This window comes from Ochotona princeps, chromosome 2 (assembly GCF_030435755.1).
Source record: "Ochotona princeps isolate mOchPri1 chromosome 2, mOchPri1.hap1, whole genome shotgun sequence".
Lineage (NCBI taxonomy): Eukaryota > Metazoa > Chordata > Mammalia > Lagomorpha > Ochotonidae > Ochotona > Ochotona princeps.
In genome coordinates, this window is record NC_080833.1 from 38438573 (window position 1) to 38458283 (window position 19711).

The following is a 19711-nucleotide window of genomic DNA, read 5'->3' on the forward strand; positions in this document are numbered from 1 at the left end:
GGGACACACAGAACAAGCATGCTGGAGAAGGTCTTCCTGCACAGCCACTAATACCATCATGGAGTCCCTTCCCTCAAAGCCTCTCTAATCTTCACTACCCCACAAAGGGCCGAGTACAATGTCATTACCACGAATTCGAGGCTTAAATTTCCAACACATTAACTTTTAGGGGACAGATTCAAATCACATGGTGCAAATCCCACATAACATATTTAATGGAGAAAATAATTCCAAGGAAAAAAAAAGGCTTACAGTGAAACAAGAAAATATGCCTTCTAAGGGACCCAAAGAAAACAACAGTATTCCACATTAGCCAGAATCATCCTGGGAGGACCCATTAACAGAAGCTAACCAACAAACATTCATCCAAAAATATACGTGAGTATTTAACCTGGCAAATACTACTGCTGAAATTTACAGTGACAGAAAATAAATGAAACTATAAAAATATATCTCCAAATATAACTAATATTTAATTCCAATGGATTTGCTCAGGTATCAATGGTCTCAAGAGAAGCAAAGGTTTTAAAACAGAGATGTTAAAGAGGAACAAAAAAATTAATATTTGTGTTGATTTATTGTGTATCTTCTGAAACCATCGCTAACAAATGAGTAACTGCTGCACAAAGAGAAATAAAGAAAATGATATAAATGTTATATTATTACTGACACTTCTCAGCTGTAAAGGTGGCATTAAACTAATTCCCTGGGTTTTTTTTAGTTTATCTTTTATTGTCAGAACACAAACAAAAGGGGAAAAAGAAAATTTCCCTTAAAAAAAAAATGAAGATCTGGATGCCAGTATTTGGCTGATCAGTTAAGATGTGGGAAAAGATTCCTATGTGTCAGAAAAAAAATCAAAATGGAGAAAAAAAACACAAAAATCCTGTGTGCCATATGAAAATGCCTCCCGATCTCCACTCCTGTCTCCAGCTTCCTACAAATGCAGAGCCAGGGGACAGCAGTGACAGCTCACAGAATTTGGTTTCCAAATTAGTGTCTAAATTGGTGTCTAATTAATTAGAACACCTGGACTGCATTTCTGCCTTTGAGCTTCACCCATCCCCATCCTCTGCTTCCAAGGGCCACTGTATTTTTTTGGAAAATGAACCAGAGGATAGGAGTATACAAAAATGAACTCTCTCTTTGCCACTAAAGTAATGATTTCTTAAAAGATGTTTATTTTTATTGGAAAGTCAGATATTCAGAAAGGAGGAGAGACAGAGAGTAAGATCTTACATCTGTTGATTCACTCCCCAAGTAGCTGTAACTCACAGTGCTAAGCTGATCTGAAGTCAGGATCCAGGAGGTTCTTAAGGATCTCCCACATGGGTGTGGGGTCCCAAGGATTTGCGCCATCTTTGACTGCTTTCCCAGTCCACAAACAGGGAACTGGATGGGAAGTGGGGTCCCAGGTGCCCGTATGGGATCCTGGTTAATGCAAGGCAAGAACTTTAGCCACTTTACTATCATGTTGGGCCCTAAAGTAACTATTAAAAAAAAAGCATAACTGTTACTAAGAAAAATTAGTGTCTAATTTCTAATATCAAATTTCTTTTTTAATACCAAATAAATACATTTGGGGGAGCTATGTTGCAGTGTGGCAGGAAAAGCCCTTTTTGGAGTCCCGGCGGCATGGCCTAGCGGCTAAAGTCCTCACCTTGAACGCCCCGGGATCCCATATGGGCGCCGGTTCTAATCCCAGCAGCTCCACTTCCCATCCAGCTCCCTGCTTGTGGCCTGGGAAAGCAGTCGAGGACGGCCCAATGCATTGGGACCCTGCACCCGCGTGGGAGGCCCGGAAGAGGTTCCTGGTTCCTGGCTTCGGATCGGCGCGCACCGGCCCGTTGCGGCTCACTTGGGGAGTGAATCATCGGACGGAAGATCTTCCTCTCTGTCTCTCCTCCTCTGTGTATATCTGGCTATAATAAAATGAATAAATCTTTAAAAAAAAAAAAAAAAGCCCTTTTTGGAAGTATCCTGGCTGATCCACTTCCAAACCAGCTTCCTACTAACGGCCTAGAAAAAGCAGTGAAGGATGGCCTAAGTGTTTGGCTTCTGGCCCCCACATGGGAGACCCAGGAGCTATTGGCTCCTGGCTTTGGTTTGGCCTGATCTTTGCAACTGCAACCATCTGGAACTTAAGATTCTTTCTCTCTCTGTAAACTCTTTCAAATAAATAAATAAATCTTCAAGTAAATCTTTCAAATAAATAAATATTGCTTTGTATCTAAAGACAAAATGATCCTAGGAATATGTCAGAACAGGAAACATCAGGAATCTGTTTCACTTAAATAAGAATTATACTGGCAGAACTGGTCTGATATAGCTATTTTGGAGCATGGGGAGCTACTGAAGGCTTCAACTTCAAAAAAAAAAAAAAGACTTGAATTATAAGTTGCAGACAATTGCAGCTGCTTTCAGTCAATGTCAGCTTTTACAACAGTGGCCACTACATATTCCTCCCAAAACACCAACTCATGGGAGGCAGATGAATAGCTTTTCTAGACCAATCTACACAAAACTTCGAGAATGAGGGTTGGAGTAAAACAAAGAATCCTGTCCTCTAAACATTAGGGAATTGTGTTCCAATCACCAATGTCTGTGTCTAATCAAAGAAGCGAAGAAAAAGAGGCTTCTGGCCATGGTGTTGCATCTTACCCCATTGTTGCAAGCACTGCAAGCACTATACTGTGGTCTGCATACGTCCTCAGGTTTATGTGTGGGACACAATTCTCAGTGCAATGGCTTTGGGAAGCAGGGCCTGCTAAAAGTGACTCAGATCATATAACGTTCAAGATTGATCTTAAGTGGCACAATATGCCTAAAATTCACATTGGAGTTCAGTGGCCATTTTGCTGAAGAGAGATTAGGTGTATTCCTGGGAAAATCTTCTAGCGGCCAGTCATTGATTGAACACATTCTAGTTTCAACTGCCAAAACAGACAGCCTTTAAGGAGTCCAATTTCATTAGTCAGACCTGACTGTAGACTATAGTCAACTAGTCTAACTGGATTACTCTCCATATCTCATTTCCTAGGCTTTATAATGGAAATCTGGTGTGGTACTGGAAGGAGTGATACCTTCGCTTTAAAAGACAGCTCCTCTTTGCAACCTGGAAAACACTTCCACAATTTCTCCCCAATCTATAGATTGCTTTTCCTCAAAAATCAGGCTATTGTCCTTTTAATCTAAGTAAGATTATTTTTGTCAATAGAGGATTTGTTATAAAAGCAAATTTGACTCTCTCTTGCCCTTGTTTTCTCTCCCATGGGAGAAGATAACACAAAGACCTTTGCCACAAATCAAAACGATGCCATGATCCTGAATTTTCCAACCTCTGAAACATTACATGGTCCTACGTATTCTGTGAGAGCAGCAAGAAAAATACTAAGAGCAAAATGGTACCTGAGGGTTTTGATATAATACATACCTGAAAACACAGAAGCAGCTTTTACAACTGAGTAATGCATAGGGGCTGAAAGAATTTGGGGGAATATGCAGAAAATTAAGTCTATATTGCCATGAACAGAGCTTTATTGGAAATTCTGGTGAGAGCTCAAGAAAAGGAAAAGAACTGTAGGGAGATTAAGGATTAGTTAAGTGGTCATGGTCAGAATCTTAGTAAAAATATAGATGGTAACGGACATTTGGATGCGGAAGTCTCAAACAGAAATCAGAAACGAAGTTGTTGAGAACTGGGGGAAAGGCCATCCTGTTCTAATGCAGTAAAGAAGTTGGTTGATCTGTGAAAATGCACCAGGGTTTTTACAGAAAGTAAAAATTAAAAACAATGAACAAGGCTATATGGGAAAGGAAATTTCTTAGAAAAATAGTGAAGGAACTGTATGGTTACTATTAATTTCATATCATAATATCCCAGCCAATCATATTTAGAAATAAAATTTATTTATAATAAAATAAGTTAAAGGAAGCAGAGTAGGAAATTCTGAAAATAATAAGAATTTTAAAAATCTGAGTATGAAAGGTCTTCATTAGGTGATCATATCAAGAGGGCGGCCAAACAATTCTTGATAAAGGGGTTAGCATTGATAAACGGATGCCAAGTACTATTCATTAAGACAACTCAACAATGATCCCAAAGGTACTTCCAAGATCTTCAAGGATGCTCTTTCTCAAAACAGACCTAGAGCTCTACAAAGCAGGATGGATTGGAAGGAGAGGCCCAGAGTAACCTCCCTGGTGACTTCCCAGCATCAGTTCATCACTCTGCTCCCAACGAGGCACTGTGCTCCCTGAGTCTTAGCACTGTACTCCTCAACTGTCCCAACAATGGCTTTAGTGAACCCAGATGGAGTTCTTGTGTCACTGTGAATTCTACGGGGAATGCCAATTAAACTCACAGGAGATCTCTCACAGGAAACTCTACAGTCAAGAAGAGAATGGAGTGATATATTCCAGATTCTAAAAGGAAATAATTGTTGGCTCAGAATAATGTGCCCAGCAAAGCTTTCCTTTGCCTTTGAAAATGAAATAAAATTCTTTCACAGTAAAGAAAAGCTAAAAGAATTTGCTTCTTCTAAACTTGCCCTACAAATGATACTTCAAGATGTTCTCTGGACAGAGAAGAGGAATAGCACCAAATAAAACCAAAGGCAAATGTGAAGAACATCCCAGTAAAGTGACAACAGAAGACTAAACCAATGAACAACGCATTCCTAAAATGACAGGACCAAAAATACCACCCATACATATTAACCCTGAATGTAAATGGCATAAGCTCAATCAAATGGCATAGATTAGTAGACTGGATTAAAAAACAAAATTCATCTATTTTTTGTCTAGAAGCGACACATTTTACCAACAAAAATCAGCAGAAACTCTATCTCATGGGATTTGATGTTTTCAGTTAGTTTCATCTCTTCAACACAGTTTATTCTGATTAAGTCATTCAATGACTCATAGATCATACAGCAGCATCATTTTCTTCAAGAAGGTTCTTGATTTTCATTTTTTCAGCTACACGTCAGTCATTTAATAGCATGTTATTTAACTTCTTGCTGTTGTTAATTTCTTTTGTCTTCCTGATGTTGATTTTGTTTTGTGGCTCTTCATTTAAGCGGATGCATAGTAGCTGTGTAATAGAGACTGTCATATCTAGTAGCATGTTATTTAACTTCACGGCAGTGTAACTTTCTATTTTTCTTTCTATTGTTGATTTTGTATTATGACTTTTCATTTGAGGGGATGTATAGTAGCTGTGAAACGGAGACTAACATCCAGATGTGAGGATACAATGCAGTATGCATTTCTACTTCCAAACAAAGATGGACTTACAATGAAACTGTTTACTATATCTTGACAATAGGATTCTGGACTCTCTGCTATTGTCCATGCCCGCAATGATGGACATATGACTGTGTATGAAGAACTATACTTTAGTAATAATATAGAGAAACTAGGTGGAGGGGGGCGATTGGGGCTGGGATAAGGGAAATCCCAGGAGCCTATGGAACTGTATCATAAAAGGATAATAATAATAATAAAATGAAAAAAAAATGGAAGAGTGTTTGGGCACAGATTTCTCCACCTAAATTTAAGATGTTGCAGATAGCCTAGAGGCCCAGAAAGAGATTTGAAATGTCCAGCACAGACAGCCTCTATGAGGACAATGCTAAGTGGGAATGTGCGTCAGAACTACCACAAAGAGTCACCAGGAAAGCAAACCGTAGTGGAGCTCTGGGAGTTGGGGAACCCTAAGGTCTCAAAGTTGTAGAGACACTAATGAGCAACTGCTCACCGGGAAACCTGCAGGCATGACACTAAACTGTGAGAGCACCTAGGTGGATTACGCTAGGCAAAGCCATGGGAGCGGAACTGCCTGAAGCCTTAGGGGTCTAAGCCCCACAGGGCTATGCCCAGGATGCAGGATGCTGAATCAAAGGAGATTATTTTTTCAAGTTCAAAGCTGACTGTTGTATTCCCTGCTGGATTTGGGGCTTACCTAGAATAGCTACCCTTTACTTTTTGATATTTCTTCTAGAATGGCAATGTATCCTATGCCTGGCTCAAATTTCAGGATAGCAGCTGGACAAGGATTTGCCTTAGGATGAGCATGCCTTAAGCTAACTTAGATAATACCTGAATCTAATACAGTTAATACTCTGGACTTTGAATTTATGGGTTGATTCTGTAAGGACTGAAAAGTGCTAGACTTTTGGGACAGAAATACTGCATTTTCTAGGTGGGGGAAAAAAGGCATGATTTTGAGAGGGCAGGAACAGGATGCAATGATTTGAACGTGCTTTTGCAAAAAAAAAAAAAAATGCACATATTGACAACTTAATTCTCAATACCACAGGGTAGGAAGTGGGTGCTACTAAGAGATGATGAGGTCATGCTGGTTTTGTATCTGTGAGTGGGCCTGTTATCAGGTGAATAAATATTCTATAAAAAAAAAAAACAAAAAACAAAACACATGGCTCTCTCCTGCTTGATTTTGTTATCTCTTGAACATTCACATATTCCATGGGGTGGTACAGTATCAAGATCCTACTCAGATACTAGAACCACACTCTCAGACTTCCCAGCTTACAGAACCAACAGACAAATAAATAACTGCTCATTGTGAATTAGCTAATCTCATATATGTAATTATAGAACCAGAAAACAGACCAAGGAAACCTCCCAGTCAGGCCAAAGTGACATCCATCAAACTTAAAAAGCCAACATCCTTTTATTTCTTTCATTTTTTCTCTTCTCCTTTTGAGAGCAAGAATTTAAAGACTAGGGCATTCAAAAAGAGGTTTCTCTTCAACAAATACGATCTACAGCATTCAAAACACACACACACACACACACACACACACACACACACGTGTGCGCAGGAGAGTGACATCTAGAGTTACCACATCAGTGATCAGTAATCAGTTTTCAACAACAACAAAAAATATGAGACATACAAAGAAACAGAAAAACATATCACAAAGGAAAACAAAGCAATAGAAACTGTCCCATGAGAAAAAGATTTCATGGCAGAATATAACAAAGACTATATGATAACTTTCTTAAAGATTCTGAAAAAAACAAAGAGCAATGTAGAAACAAAATAAAAGTTAAATTAGAAGGTTAAAAACTAAATAGAGGGGCCCTGCGGCGTGGCCTAGCGGCTAAAGTCCTCACCTTGAACGCCCCGGGATCCCATATGGGCGCCGGTTCTAATCCCGGAAGCTCCACTTCCCATCCAACTCCCTGCTTGTGGCCTGGGAAAGCAGTCGAGGACGGCCCAATGCATTGGGACCCTGCACCCGCGTGGGAGACCCGGAAGAGGTTGCTGGTTTCCGGCATCGGATCAGCGCACATCGGCCCGTTGCGGCTCACTTGGGGAGTGACTCATCAGATGGAAGATCTTCCTCTCTGTCTCTCCTCTTCTGTGTATATCTGACTTTGTAATAAAAGTCAATCTTAAAACAAAAAGCAAACAGAATCACATTGAAAAATAGATTATAAAATTATAAAAAAACTAAATAGAAATGTTGAAATCAAAATAAACAATAAATAAAATTTTCACTAGGGAGCTTCAAAAGCAGATTTAACCAGTCATAAAAAAGAAATCAGTGAACTTGAAAACAAGACAAAGGAAGAGAAAAATTATTGAAGGAATATGCCAAAATTTCAAAACATCATCAAGGGAACCAATGAATACACTGTTTGAATACCAGGAATAAAATGGAGAATAAATGGGGGTAGAAACAATATTTAAATAAGCACTGGCTGAAGACTTCCCAAATTTGATGAATGAAATAAAAAATAAATATTAACCTCCAAGAAACTGCAGTGAATTCTAATAAAGATGAATTTAAAGATAGCCACAATAAGACACTAAAAAGACACTTTATAAACCTCTGAAGGACAAAATGGATAATCTTTTCTATTTATTTGAAAGGATTACAAAGAGAAAGAGACGCAAAAACAGAAAGATTTTCCATCCACTGGTTTACTCCACAGATGCCACAATAGCCAGGGCTGGACCATACAAAGTCGAGAGCCAGGAGTTTTATCCAGCTCTTCCCTGTGGATGGCAGAAGCCCAAGGAAAGGACATTGAATCAGCAATCAAGACTCTCCCAAGAGAGGCAGGCCCTTAGTGCAGTGTTTTAAACATTACTTGGGACATCTGCATGGATACCATATAAGAGTTACTGAGTCCAAATTCACTCCTACTTACCACCCGGTATCCATTATGAGGATACCCTTGCAGGTAGCAGATGATGCTCAAACATCTGGGTCCCTGCCACCTAACAGAGAGATCAGACTGATTTACCAGCTCCTGGTTTTGGCATGAACCAATCCCAGCTATTGTGGGCATTTGGAAAGTGAACCAGTGAATTAAATTTTGCTTGTCTATCTTTCAACCAAAACCAAAATTAATCGTTAGCCTCTCAACAAAGCTCTGGAAATAATGGCTTCATAAGTAAATTCCACTCAAAGTTTAAGAAATAATACCACTAACACTAACTCTTCTCTTAGTCTTCTAAAGAATTCAAAATGAGGGAAAATTTTATAACAAATTCCACAATAACAGCATTACTCTGACACACAAGACAATGACAGAAACGACAGACCAACATTCTTCATTAACAATGATGCAAAAATCCTAAGGTCAGCACATTAAATTCAGTGGCATATTTAAAAGGATATATATCATAATAATGAGGGATTGATTCCTAGTCCCGGCGCTGCGGCCTAGTGGCTAAAGTCCTCGCCTTGAACGTGTTGGGATCCCATACAGGCAGCGGTTCTAATCCCAGCAGCTCCAATTACCATCCAGCTCCCTGCTTGTGGCCTTGGAAAGCGGTCAAGGACGGCTCAAAGCCTTGGGACCCTGCACCCACGTGGGAGACCTGGAGGAAGCTCCTGTCCTGGCTTCGGATCAGCGCAGCACCAGCCATTGCGGTCACTTGGGGTGTGAATCATCGGACAGAAGATCTTCCTTTCTGTCTCTCCTTCTCTCTGTATATCTGGCTTTGCAATAATAAATAAATAAATCTTTTAAAATAATAACAAAGAGGGAATTATTCCTGAAACACAAGGAAGGATCAGCGTATGAAATTTGATCCATGTAATACATATCATTAATGGAATGAAGAGGGGAAAAAAAGCACAATTATCTCAATTTTACAGGACATGTATATGATAAAAGTAAGCAAAATCTCACCAACTAAGAAATAAACATTCTCCTGACAATAAAAGCCATATAGGGAAAACCCACAGAAAATACAACATCCGATGGTGAAAGATCAAACCTTTTCCTCTAAGGAATAACACAAGAATACTGACTCTTGCCATATCTTCCTGTCTTCTAGACAATTAGGCAAGAAAAATAAAAACATGGTGTTACAGTTTAATGGATGTAGTTAATTTTAAGAGATGAAATGAGTTTCACAGATGGATGGTAGTGATGGCTATGACATATTTAGGATTTTTTAAAGTTTTTAAAGATTTATTTATTATTGAAAGCAGTGACAGAAAAGGGAGGGGTGAAGAGTAAGGAAGAAAGAAAGATGGGGAAAGACAAAGAGAAAGAAATATCTTCCATCTGCTGCCTCGTTCACTAAACAGTCATCCTGGCTCTCCCACATGCATATCAAGGGTCTTTCATTGCTGTCCTAAGCATATTAGCAGGGAGCTCGATCAAAAGTAGAGCATCTAGAGCTCAAACTAGCACTCAGATATGGAATCCAGATGTTGCATGAAGCAGCTTAACCCATCATGCCACAATGCCAGCCTCTATAAATGTATTTAAGGTCATTGAACTATACACTTAAAAATAACTAAGATGGTAACTTTTATGTTAAACATATGGTACTGCAATTTTAAAAAAATACCTCAGGAAATTAAGTCAATTATTTAAGGAAAACATAAAAATGGCGCTAGAAATCAAATAGGATATTAATGTAAACTACATCTACTGGGACACATAGCATCATTAATCCCATTTTACAGCTGTTCTTTATCTTGAAACTAAGGACACTGTTCATTCTTTGTTAGAATTCTCATTTTTCACATGTACTTTTAGTGTGTCACAAATTAGATGTATTATAACACTCTAAAATCCTAGTCAAATAGAGTCTGTGATGTTACAGCAAATAGCTTAAGAGGAGTGCCAGTACGTTAACCCTCTGCATCAGCCCAGATAACTGCTGTAATAATCTTCTAAATGCCTATTTACCTTATTTATCCATAAAGATGACTTGTTTGGGATACATTTGCTGTTGTGGATTTTCAACAGGAATCTTGAGTTCTATAAACTCTCCATAGGATGATATCAGAGATGCTCTCAGCCTTCAAATCCCCACCTGGAAGCACTGTAGCTTTCCCAGACACGGAGGAAGCACTCATTCCCACAAGCTGGGAGGCAGAGGCTCTCGTGGAACTGCCATGCTCCCCTAGAGGCAACACAGCTCAGTAGGTACGCTCTGTAACCTGCTGCAGTATTAACAAGGATCCTATTTTCTCCCCAGTAAAATGTTGAAGGAAGTCAGACCAAGGCGGCTATTTATTACAAACTCTCAGATAAAAAGTACATTTTCCAATCCTTTGTACACCTTCTCTGGCAGAAATATTGATGAAACCCTTTTCTGTCAAGATAGCTGGATACGAAGATACAACTCTAAGATAATGGGAAAGAGATTGAGCTATTAATCAACAAGGAATGTTATTTTCTATGTCATACAGAGGGGGTCTGATGCAGCCAGTGACGGGCAGTGAGGAAGGGAAGGAGTCACATGCAGGTCAAGAGGAAGCGTTTCTCAGAACTGTATTTATGACCCACAGAGGCGGAGAACTAGACAGGGCAGAGAGGATGAGCAAATCTTCCATGAGAAAGGTGAACAGAGAAATCTATGAAGTAGAAAACTTTATCTCTTTCTTGTCTAAAAATGGTTGCAAGGATGTAGTTTAGGCAAACTAAGTTTATTCTGGTAGAATATAAGATTAAAAGCATTTCCTTGAAGAAAATACTTTTTCTATCAGTGTAAAATTATCCTATTTGGGTTATTATTATCAGAGAGAGAGAAAGAGAGAGAGAGAATCTTTCATCCATTGGTTCACTCCCCAAATGGCCACCATGGCTGGAGCTGAGTATGGCTGAAGCCTGGAGCCAGGAACCTCTTTCAGGTCTTCCATTAGGTGCAGGGATTTGAACCCAAGGAGTTGAGCCATCTTCCACTGTCTTCCCAGGCCAAAAGCAGGGAACTGGATTGGAAGTGGAACAGCTCGGACTGTACCAGCATACATATGGGATACTGGCAACATAAGCAGAAACTTAGGCTACTATGTCATAGCCTAGCCCAAGATAATATATTCTTAATGAATGAATTTTGAGTTTCAAACTGAGCATCTGAGGAAAAGCTCTTCCAGACACTAACTCCCAGTACGAAGGTTCAGATCTCATTAAAGTGCGTAAAACCTGGCCCATCCAAAGCAAAGTCATTCTAGTGTCATGTCTAGGATTTACTGGAAGTCTATGCTCTGGAATACCCTCTGGGACATCAGAAAATTTATTTACAGGTAAGCATTTCAGCAGGAAGAACTTCATGAGAAAACCGCCCAAAGAAACGATGGCAGGACAAAAGGACAAAGTTGCTGCTGGCCACTTTGTGCCATAACTCCCAGGCACCAGATAGGCTCTCAGGGATTCAAAGGTCTGCTGGAAAAAGCTAAGTGCAAACACCAGCAGCTTAGAAGCAAAACTCTTTGCCCTGCAATATTTCTTCAGAGCCTCTCAATGCTCTGTGCCAGAGCAACAACAACAACAACAAAACCTCAGGGGCGCAAATCAGTCTCCATAAAACAGTTAAAACTGAACTTGGTACTGAAGAGCAATAAATGGATAGTTTGCACATTTTAATGATAGAAAATCTCATATAAATCAAAGAAAAGGGAGTCAATTCATTAATTATAGTTAGACATTCAAATATCTTTCTCTTAGCAACCGATAATACAACCTAATCTCTCAACTCCAGAAAGAGAAAACCAGGATATAGAAGACTTGGCTATTATTAAACAGCTTAGCCAGACTGATTACAAAAAGAAAGACTGATACAGAATAACTCAACCAAAAGCAACAAAAGTATAATTTCTTTTTAAATGCATCTGGAACATTCTCAAGGACAAACCTTAGGGCAGGTCTCAGCACAAATGACTGAAATCCTATAGTTTCTTATTGCAAAAAAATCAAATTTGAATCATTATTTTAAAATATTGAAAGTACACAATTATTTACGCATAAAAAGACATGTTTCACAGGGTGAGCATTTGGCAAAGCAGTTAAGACGCCAGCTGAAATGTCAAATCCCATATCAAATTTCCTGGGTTGAAGTCCCACCTCCACTCCCAAATCCAGCTTCCTGCTAATTCACACCCCAAGTGGCAGTGGTAATGCATCAAGTAGTTGAGTTCCTATCACTCATGTAGGAGACCCAGATTAAATTCCAGGCTCTTGGCTTCAGCCTGGCCCAGTCACTATTTTCATGGGCACTTGGGGAGTGAATTACAGAAGATGGGTAATCAGTCTCTCTCTCTTCACTCTCCTATTCCAGTTAAGGCACCTGGAAAATCAGTAGAAGATGGCCCATGTTCTTGGTACCTGCCATACATGGGAAGCCAGGATAGGGAACTTGGCTCCTGACTTTGGCCCGGCCCAGACCTAGCTATTGCAGCCATTCAGGGAGTAGACCAGCTGACAGAATATATTCCCTCCACCTTTCAAATAAACAAGTAAATATTTTTGAAAGAAATATTTCAAACAATCCAGAGATCGAGAAGATAATCACAGCAATAAAAGTATATAATATGTTGAAATTGATGGGAATAAGGAAAATCAGAATTCATGGAACAGATCATAATCAGTGGGCAAAAGAAAATTCACAATTTCAAAATCTTATCTTACAGGGATTGGTGCTGTGATGTAGTGGTCTCAGTAACTGCCTGCCATGCCTGCATCACATAAAAACCTTAGTCTGAGTCGCAGCTTCACTACTTTCAATCCAGTTCCTTGCTCATGTGCCTGGAAAGGCAGTAGATGACAGCCCAGGTGCTTGGGCCCCTGTCACCATGTGGGAGACCCAAGTGCACTGCCAGGCTCTTGCCATTGTTCTGGTCCAGTCCTGGCCATTGCAGACATTAAGGAGGAAATCAGTGGATGGAAGATTCTCTCTCTCTCTCTCTCTCTCTCTCTCTCTCTCTCTCTCTCTCTGTTTCTCTTTGTCTCTCTCTTCCCCTCTCTCTCCGTCTCTCTCTCCCTTTATAACTCTGTTTTTCAAGTAGAGCTTTTGTAAATAAATAAATAAATAAAAATTTAGTTTGGAAAGGAAGAAATACTTAAAATCGATCACCTAAGCTTCCAGCTCAAAAAAGCTAGAAAGGGAGGAGCAAAGTACATAAAGTAGTTTGAAGGCGTAATAAAACTCAAAATGAAAATTAATAAAAACAGGGAAAAGAAGAAAACAGAAAAGATTTAATGGAACACAAAACTGATTCTTAAAAAAATACCAACAAAACTTATGAACCTTTAGGCTAAGCCATCCAAGGAAAAAGAAAACACAGGTGAAAGGAAACATCAATTGCTTATCTTAAAGAAATAAAAAGGATGGGAGGGAAGAAAACATGAACAGCATCAAACAAATATGTAGATCTTGAATGAAATTTTCAAATTCCCAGAAAAATATAAATGCTAGAGCTAACCCAGGAAGAAAAGAATATACAACAAAATCTGAGACAGTAATTTCAACCTTCTTGCAGAGAAAAGTCCAAGCCTAGAAGACTTTACTGATTAAGGGTAAGAAATATTTAAAGATAAAATAATAGCAATTCTTTACAAATTCTTCCAGGAATATGAAACAAATAACATTTCTCAATTTATTCTATCAGCCCAGTTGCCTGGATAACAATGTGAAATATATACATATGTATCTGTGGGCCAGCACTCCGACCTAGCATGTTAAGCCACTCCTTGCGGTTACAGCATTTCGTGTAGGTGCTGGTTGGAATCCAGCTGCTCAACTTCCAGTTTAGTTCCCTGGTAACGAACCTAGGAAAGCAATAGAGGATGGCCCGAGTTCTTATGCCCCTGTACCCACATGGGAAACCCAGAAGCAGCTCCTACTAACTCCTGGTTTCAGCCAAGCCCAGCCCTGACCATAGCAGCATTTCAGGAGTGAAACCATGGATGGAAGAATGATTTCTCACTCACCTCTTCTCTAACTCTGCCTTTCAAAAACTATTTTTAAAGTATAAAACTAAAGATCACTGTCCTTCATACAAAACACACATAATAATTAACAAAATATTAGTAGACTAAACCCAAGAAAACATTTAAAAAAGATTATATGCCATGACCAAGTGAAATCTACCCCAGAAATGAACTACTGGTTTAACATTAGACAATCCGTTATTGTAATAAAACTCATTAACAGAACAGAGGGGGGAAATACACATTATCCTGACATAGATAAAGGCCTTTGACAAGACCCAACCCTCATTATGATAAAAACTTTCAGTCAGGAATAGAACTTCTCACATTAGTAACAGAAAAATCTTCTAACAAAGGGCACCTATAGGAAAACTACAGCTGAGATCACATTTTGTTAGAGTGAATGTTTTAGCATCAGAAACAAGGCAAGAATGTTTGCTTTCACCACGTCTAGCCAATACTGTGCTGAAGGCTCCAGTTTGTGAGTATAATTAGATAAAGAAAGACAGAACAGGAAGAAAATAAGTTACATTGCTGTCACTTCAGACCATACTTTTCTAAAAACTAACAGCACAGAGCCTACCTGAGCTGATAGCAAGCTTAGCAAGTACAGAGTTCAAGATACAGAAAACAATTTTATTTTATGGAGTAGAAAGAATCTTAAACTAAGATTAACAAAATAACTATATTCACATAATAACATCAAAAATAATATTTGGAATTTAATTTAACCAAGAAAATGCCAGACCTATATACCTTTTTATTTACTTATTTATTTATTTTTGGTTTTTGTAAGACCTAAATACCTTTAACATAGAAACATTGGTGAGAAAAATTAAAGATGACTTTTAAAAAAAGACATGCTGGGCCCGGCGGCATGGCCTAGCGGCTAAAGTCCTCGCCTTGACGCCCCGGGATCCCATATGGGCGCCGGTTCTAATCCCGGCAGCTCCACTTCCCATCCAGCTCCCTGCTTGTGGCTTGGGAAAGCAGTTGAGGACGGCCCAATGCTTTGGGACCCTGCACCCGCGTGGGAGACCTGGAAGAGGTTCCAGGTTCCCGGCTTCGGATCGGCGCGCACCGGCCCGTTGCGGCTCACTTGGGGAGTGAAACATCGGATGGAAGATCTTCCTCTCTGTCTCTCCTCCTCTCTGTATATCCAGCTTTCCACTAATAATAATAAAAAAATCTTTAAAAAAAAAGATATGCTGTGATCAAAGATTACAGATTTAATAATTTTTAGAAAGCAATTCTTCCCAAATTTACTTTTATGTTTAATATTATTCCTTCCATCATTATTTCTATTCAATTCTCTTCCTATATAATTCCCAGCCTATTTTCATGTAGAAAATGACAAGTTGATGATAAAATTTATATGAAATATAAATAACCTAAAAATAATCAAAGCAAAGTTGAAGGGCTTACATAAGCTGACATCAAAACATACCATATAAAGCCAAAGTAAGCAAGACAATGGTAGTGACATGGGGATAGACACATAGTTGAATGGAAAACGAAGCATCAGGAGTCCAAAAATAAACCCTCAGGTTTGCAGTGGAAGAAAAAAACTCGTGACCTTCAGTGAGGTAACTGTTCCATGCACGCTGGGGCTAGTGCTGTGGCATATTAGGTAAAGCTACCACCCGCAAGGTCATCATCCTGTCTGAGCGCCAGTTCATATCCTGGCTACTCCCCTTCCAATCCGGTCCCTGCTGATGGCATGGGAAAAGCACCAGAAGAGGGCCCACGTGTTTAATCCCTTCCACCCGTATAGGAGACCCAGATGAAGCTCCTGACTACTGGCTTTGGCCTCGCCAAGCCCGACTCTTGCAGCCATTTAAGGAGAAAAGCAGCAGATGGAAGATGTCTCTCGTTCGCTCACTCTCACTCCAACTCTAGCTTTCAAGTAAGTAAATAAATTATATATATATATAATTTTATATATATATATATAAAAATGTCCCAAGACAGAAATTTTTGACTGGAAGGTGAGATATTACATTAACTATGAAAAACTGGGTGACAGTTTCTTAAAACATTATACAATTAGCATACAACCCAGTGTGTACCCACACAGTCATATTAGTATTGTTCATAATACCCCCAAACTAAAAACGGCTATCAAATGATCAGTGGAGACCAACGTATTCTATGCAGCAGAATACTGTTTACAGAAAAAGGATTGAACTACTTGGATGTAGAACATGGACAATCCTCAAAACTACTGTTTCAAATTAAAGAAACCAGAGGAAAAGTCTGTGTGTTCCATGAACACTTCACATGCGGCCTCTAGAAAAAACAAATCTAGTAGCAGAAATTAAATGGGTGGTTGCTGAGGGCTAGACTGCAAACAGGCAGCAAGGAAATTTTGGAGATCAAACAAATATTCTAAATTGGATGGTGACCACGGTTCATAACTGTATACATTCTTTTAGAAATATCTTAACTATAATTACAACAAATGAATAATTTGTATGTGGCTTGTCCCTCACTGACGCTGCTAAACAAAGGGAAGGAAGGAGTGGAATGCATGCCCTACTGTTCCTATAAGGAATTCTGTATCAAGGTAACAAAACTGCTGGTAAAGAATTTTCCTTTATACAAAAACACTAGCTAACAAACACAAAGAATGACAATATTGGGAAAAATAATGATTTCATAACTCCTAGTGAAAAGATGGATCTCAATGAATGCTAAAGCTATAAGGTAAAAGACTGATGAGGTTCAAATAAAATCTTTTTTAAAACACTTGTTAATAAGACTGATGAGGAACTAAATAAGACACTTGTGGAATATTAAAACTTGTATACCTACTGACAGTAATATGTCACCAAGCTAGTATGCCATTGCAGAAGATGTAATAGCAAGTGCTAGGATAGCTACAAAACAGCAAGATATTAACACTGACTATAATGAATTCTGTAGAAAATAATCAGTACACTATAAGCTCTATGGAAGCAGACAACAGGCCAGTTCTGCTTTGCCCTAAAAGTGCACATTCTAGACCACCTTTCTACATTACTAGAATCCCAATGGACTGAAGAGAAATGGGAAGGAGACATTTTATGATGATGCCCAAAGTGTTTGGCCTTTTGACCCACAGTTATACATCAGACCAATCTAATGATTCTATAATCTATCCCATCTATCTACTATTTGTTTGTTCAACCTATTGGGTTGGGGGAAAGCTGTTTCACTCCCCAAATTTCTACAAGAACCAGGAATGAACGAGGCACAAGTCTGGAGCCAGGAACTCAATCCAGGTCTCCCACCTGGAAATGCTATTACTTGCACCTTCACCATTGTCTCCCATGATCTGCATCTGCAGGAGACTGGAGTTAGGAGCAGGAGCCAAGAATGGAACTGAGGTGCTTCAAATGGACACGAGCATCTGAAGTCATGTCTTAGCCACTCAACTAAATACATACCCCTCTAATTATAAGAATAAATAACAGCTTTCTGAGACCCTGCTGTGGCATAGCAGCTAAAGCTGCCACCTCAGCATCAACATACCAGATGGGTGCCAGTTTGAGTCCCAGATGCTTCACTTCCTATACTGCTCCCTGCTAATGTACTTGGGGAAGTAGTCCAACATAGTCCACTTGGGCGACTCCAAAGAAGCTTCACCCTGGCCCAGCCCTGGCCATTGCAGCCACGTAAACAGCGAACCAGCAGATAATTGCCTCTCTGCCTTTGTCTCTCCCTTTCTCTAACTCTGCCTTCCAAATAAATAAATCTTTATAAAAAGTGCAAGAACTTTTCCTCGCATACAAGAACATACCAAGTGCACACTTCTGCATTGCAGCTCTCATGAATAGTTATGTCTTTTTACAATTGATTCCTTAGGACTTACATAATTTATAGTATGCCTACCCTTGAAAAAAAGTCTTTCAAATAGTTTACTAGTATAATAAACATAAAACAAAAGCAAAAATATTTAAACTATCACTAGTTTGAACTTCTATATTTACTCATTTGAGTAGAAGCATAGAAGCTAACTGGCATGTTTTTGTTTGCAAAGCAAAATTTCACCTGGCATGAATCTCTGTCTATCCCTTCATCACAGATGCTTTGCTGTCATATTAACTGACATAAGGTTTAAATAAATCTCTTGGTTTTCATCAATCAAACAAAAAAGAGAATCATCCCAAGCCACTCTGTGACATATATGTTTTTTATTATTTCCATATGTAAAATCCGAAACTCTTACAAGGTGTAAAAAGGCTCAGATCAAGATTTTAACAACTCTACTAGATTCCTAAGTTTCTATTTAAAAGGATTAAAAAAAACCCTTAAGGATATATTCTGAAATATTTTAGAATCAGAAGCTACAAAGTTAACTTACACTCAAGCTGTGCAACCACATCTCCAGGGTCTACTGCTTCAGGGAACACCTATAGTCAAACATACAGGAAGAAGCAGGATGGTAAGATGTGAAAAGAACATACGATCAGGACTCAGCCTTTTCCCTCACTCCCAAAATATCCCTTTCCCAAAGAATTTTTTTTACATTATTGCCATTATTAAGAACTATCCTTTCCTCTCTGCTTCATAGGATGACTATGAAAAATTCTACAAATTATCTTTGCAGCAATACCTGCCATTTCCCAACTGTGTCTATTAGCATTCTTTTCTTGTCATTGTTACCATGACCGTAACAACCTTCTCGGTGTTCTTCCAATCTATCAAGCTTATTTCCAATAAAAAGCCTTTACGTTTTCTATCTTCTAGTTACTAGAATGCTGTTCCCCTACATCTTCAGATTACTGATAACAATCTCCTAAATCAGTCTCATCTTATACATTTTCTATCTTCTAGTTGCTACAATGCTGTTCCCCTACATCTTCAGATTACTGATACAATCTCCTAAGTCAGCCTCATCTTAAATGGCATTGCCTTTTCTGATCACTCCTGAAAATGGAGTGATCCGTTTTCCCTTGCCCTTCTTTTATTATCTTCATGTACTTATTCTTGTCTAATATTATTCATGTGCTTTCTGCTTATTATCTGCTTTTCTTATTACAGTAAAAATTCCAAGGAGTCAGGTTCTTCTTTTTTTTTTTTTTTTTTTTTTTTTTTTTGGTTACCATGTATCTTCAGTGTCTATAACAGTTGGTGGTTAGAGTAAATACAAGGTAAATGTTCATGGGAGAAAGGAAGAAGTAGAGAAGAGGGGAGAGTGGAGGGAGAAAAGGAGAGAGGGAGAAAGGAGGGAAACTGAAAAGTCAGAAATATGAGTGGTAATGGCTGACTAAAAGCAGTTTAAGTAGAAAAGGGGAAAGGAGGCTTCTAAAAAAAACATACAGCCATAAGTAAACTCTAACCATATCCTTAACTATTAATAATTTATTTTTAGTTAAAACAATTATTTAAAATTCAAGACGGTATGGTTTATGTAAAGCACACTAAGACAATTCTAAAAATGAGTTGATCAACGAAACATGTCAACTGATTTAATGCCAAATAGAATGAATATTCATTTTCAAGCTTTTTGATT

The 19711-nt window shown here is 38.8% G+C and overlaps 1 protein-coding gene across 3 annotated transcripts in view; it reads right to left on the reverse strand.

Moving 5' to 3' along the window:
• SPATA6 (spermatogenesis associated 6) overlaps positions 1 to 19711 on the reverse strand; it is a 120690-nt gene that overhangs the window by 89005 nt on the left and 11974 nt on the right. For all 3 annotated transcript variants that reach the window (XM_058681321.1, XM_004598486.3, XM_012930721.2), the window contains exon 3: positions 18560 to 18608. In XM_058681321.1, the coding sequence (XP_058537304.1) occupies positions 18560 to 18608 (49 nt within the window). The remainder of the gene's footprint in view (positions 1 to 18559; positions 18609 to 19711) is intronic.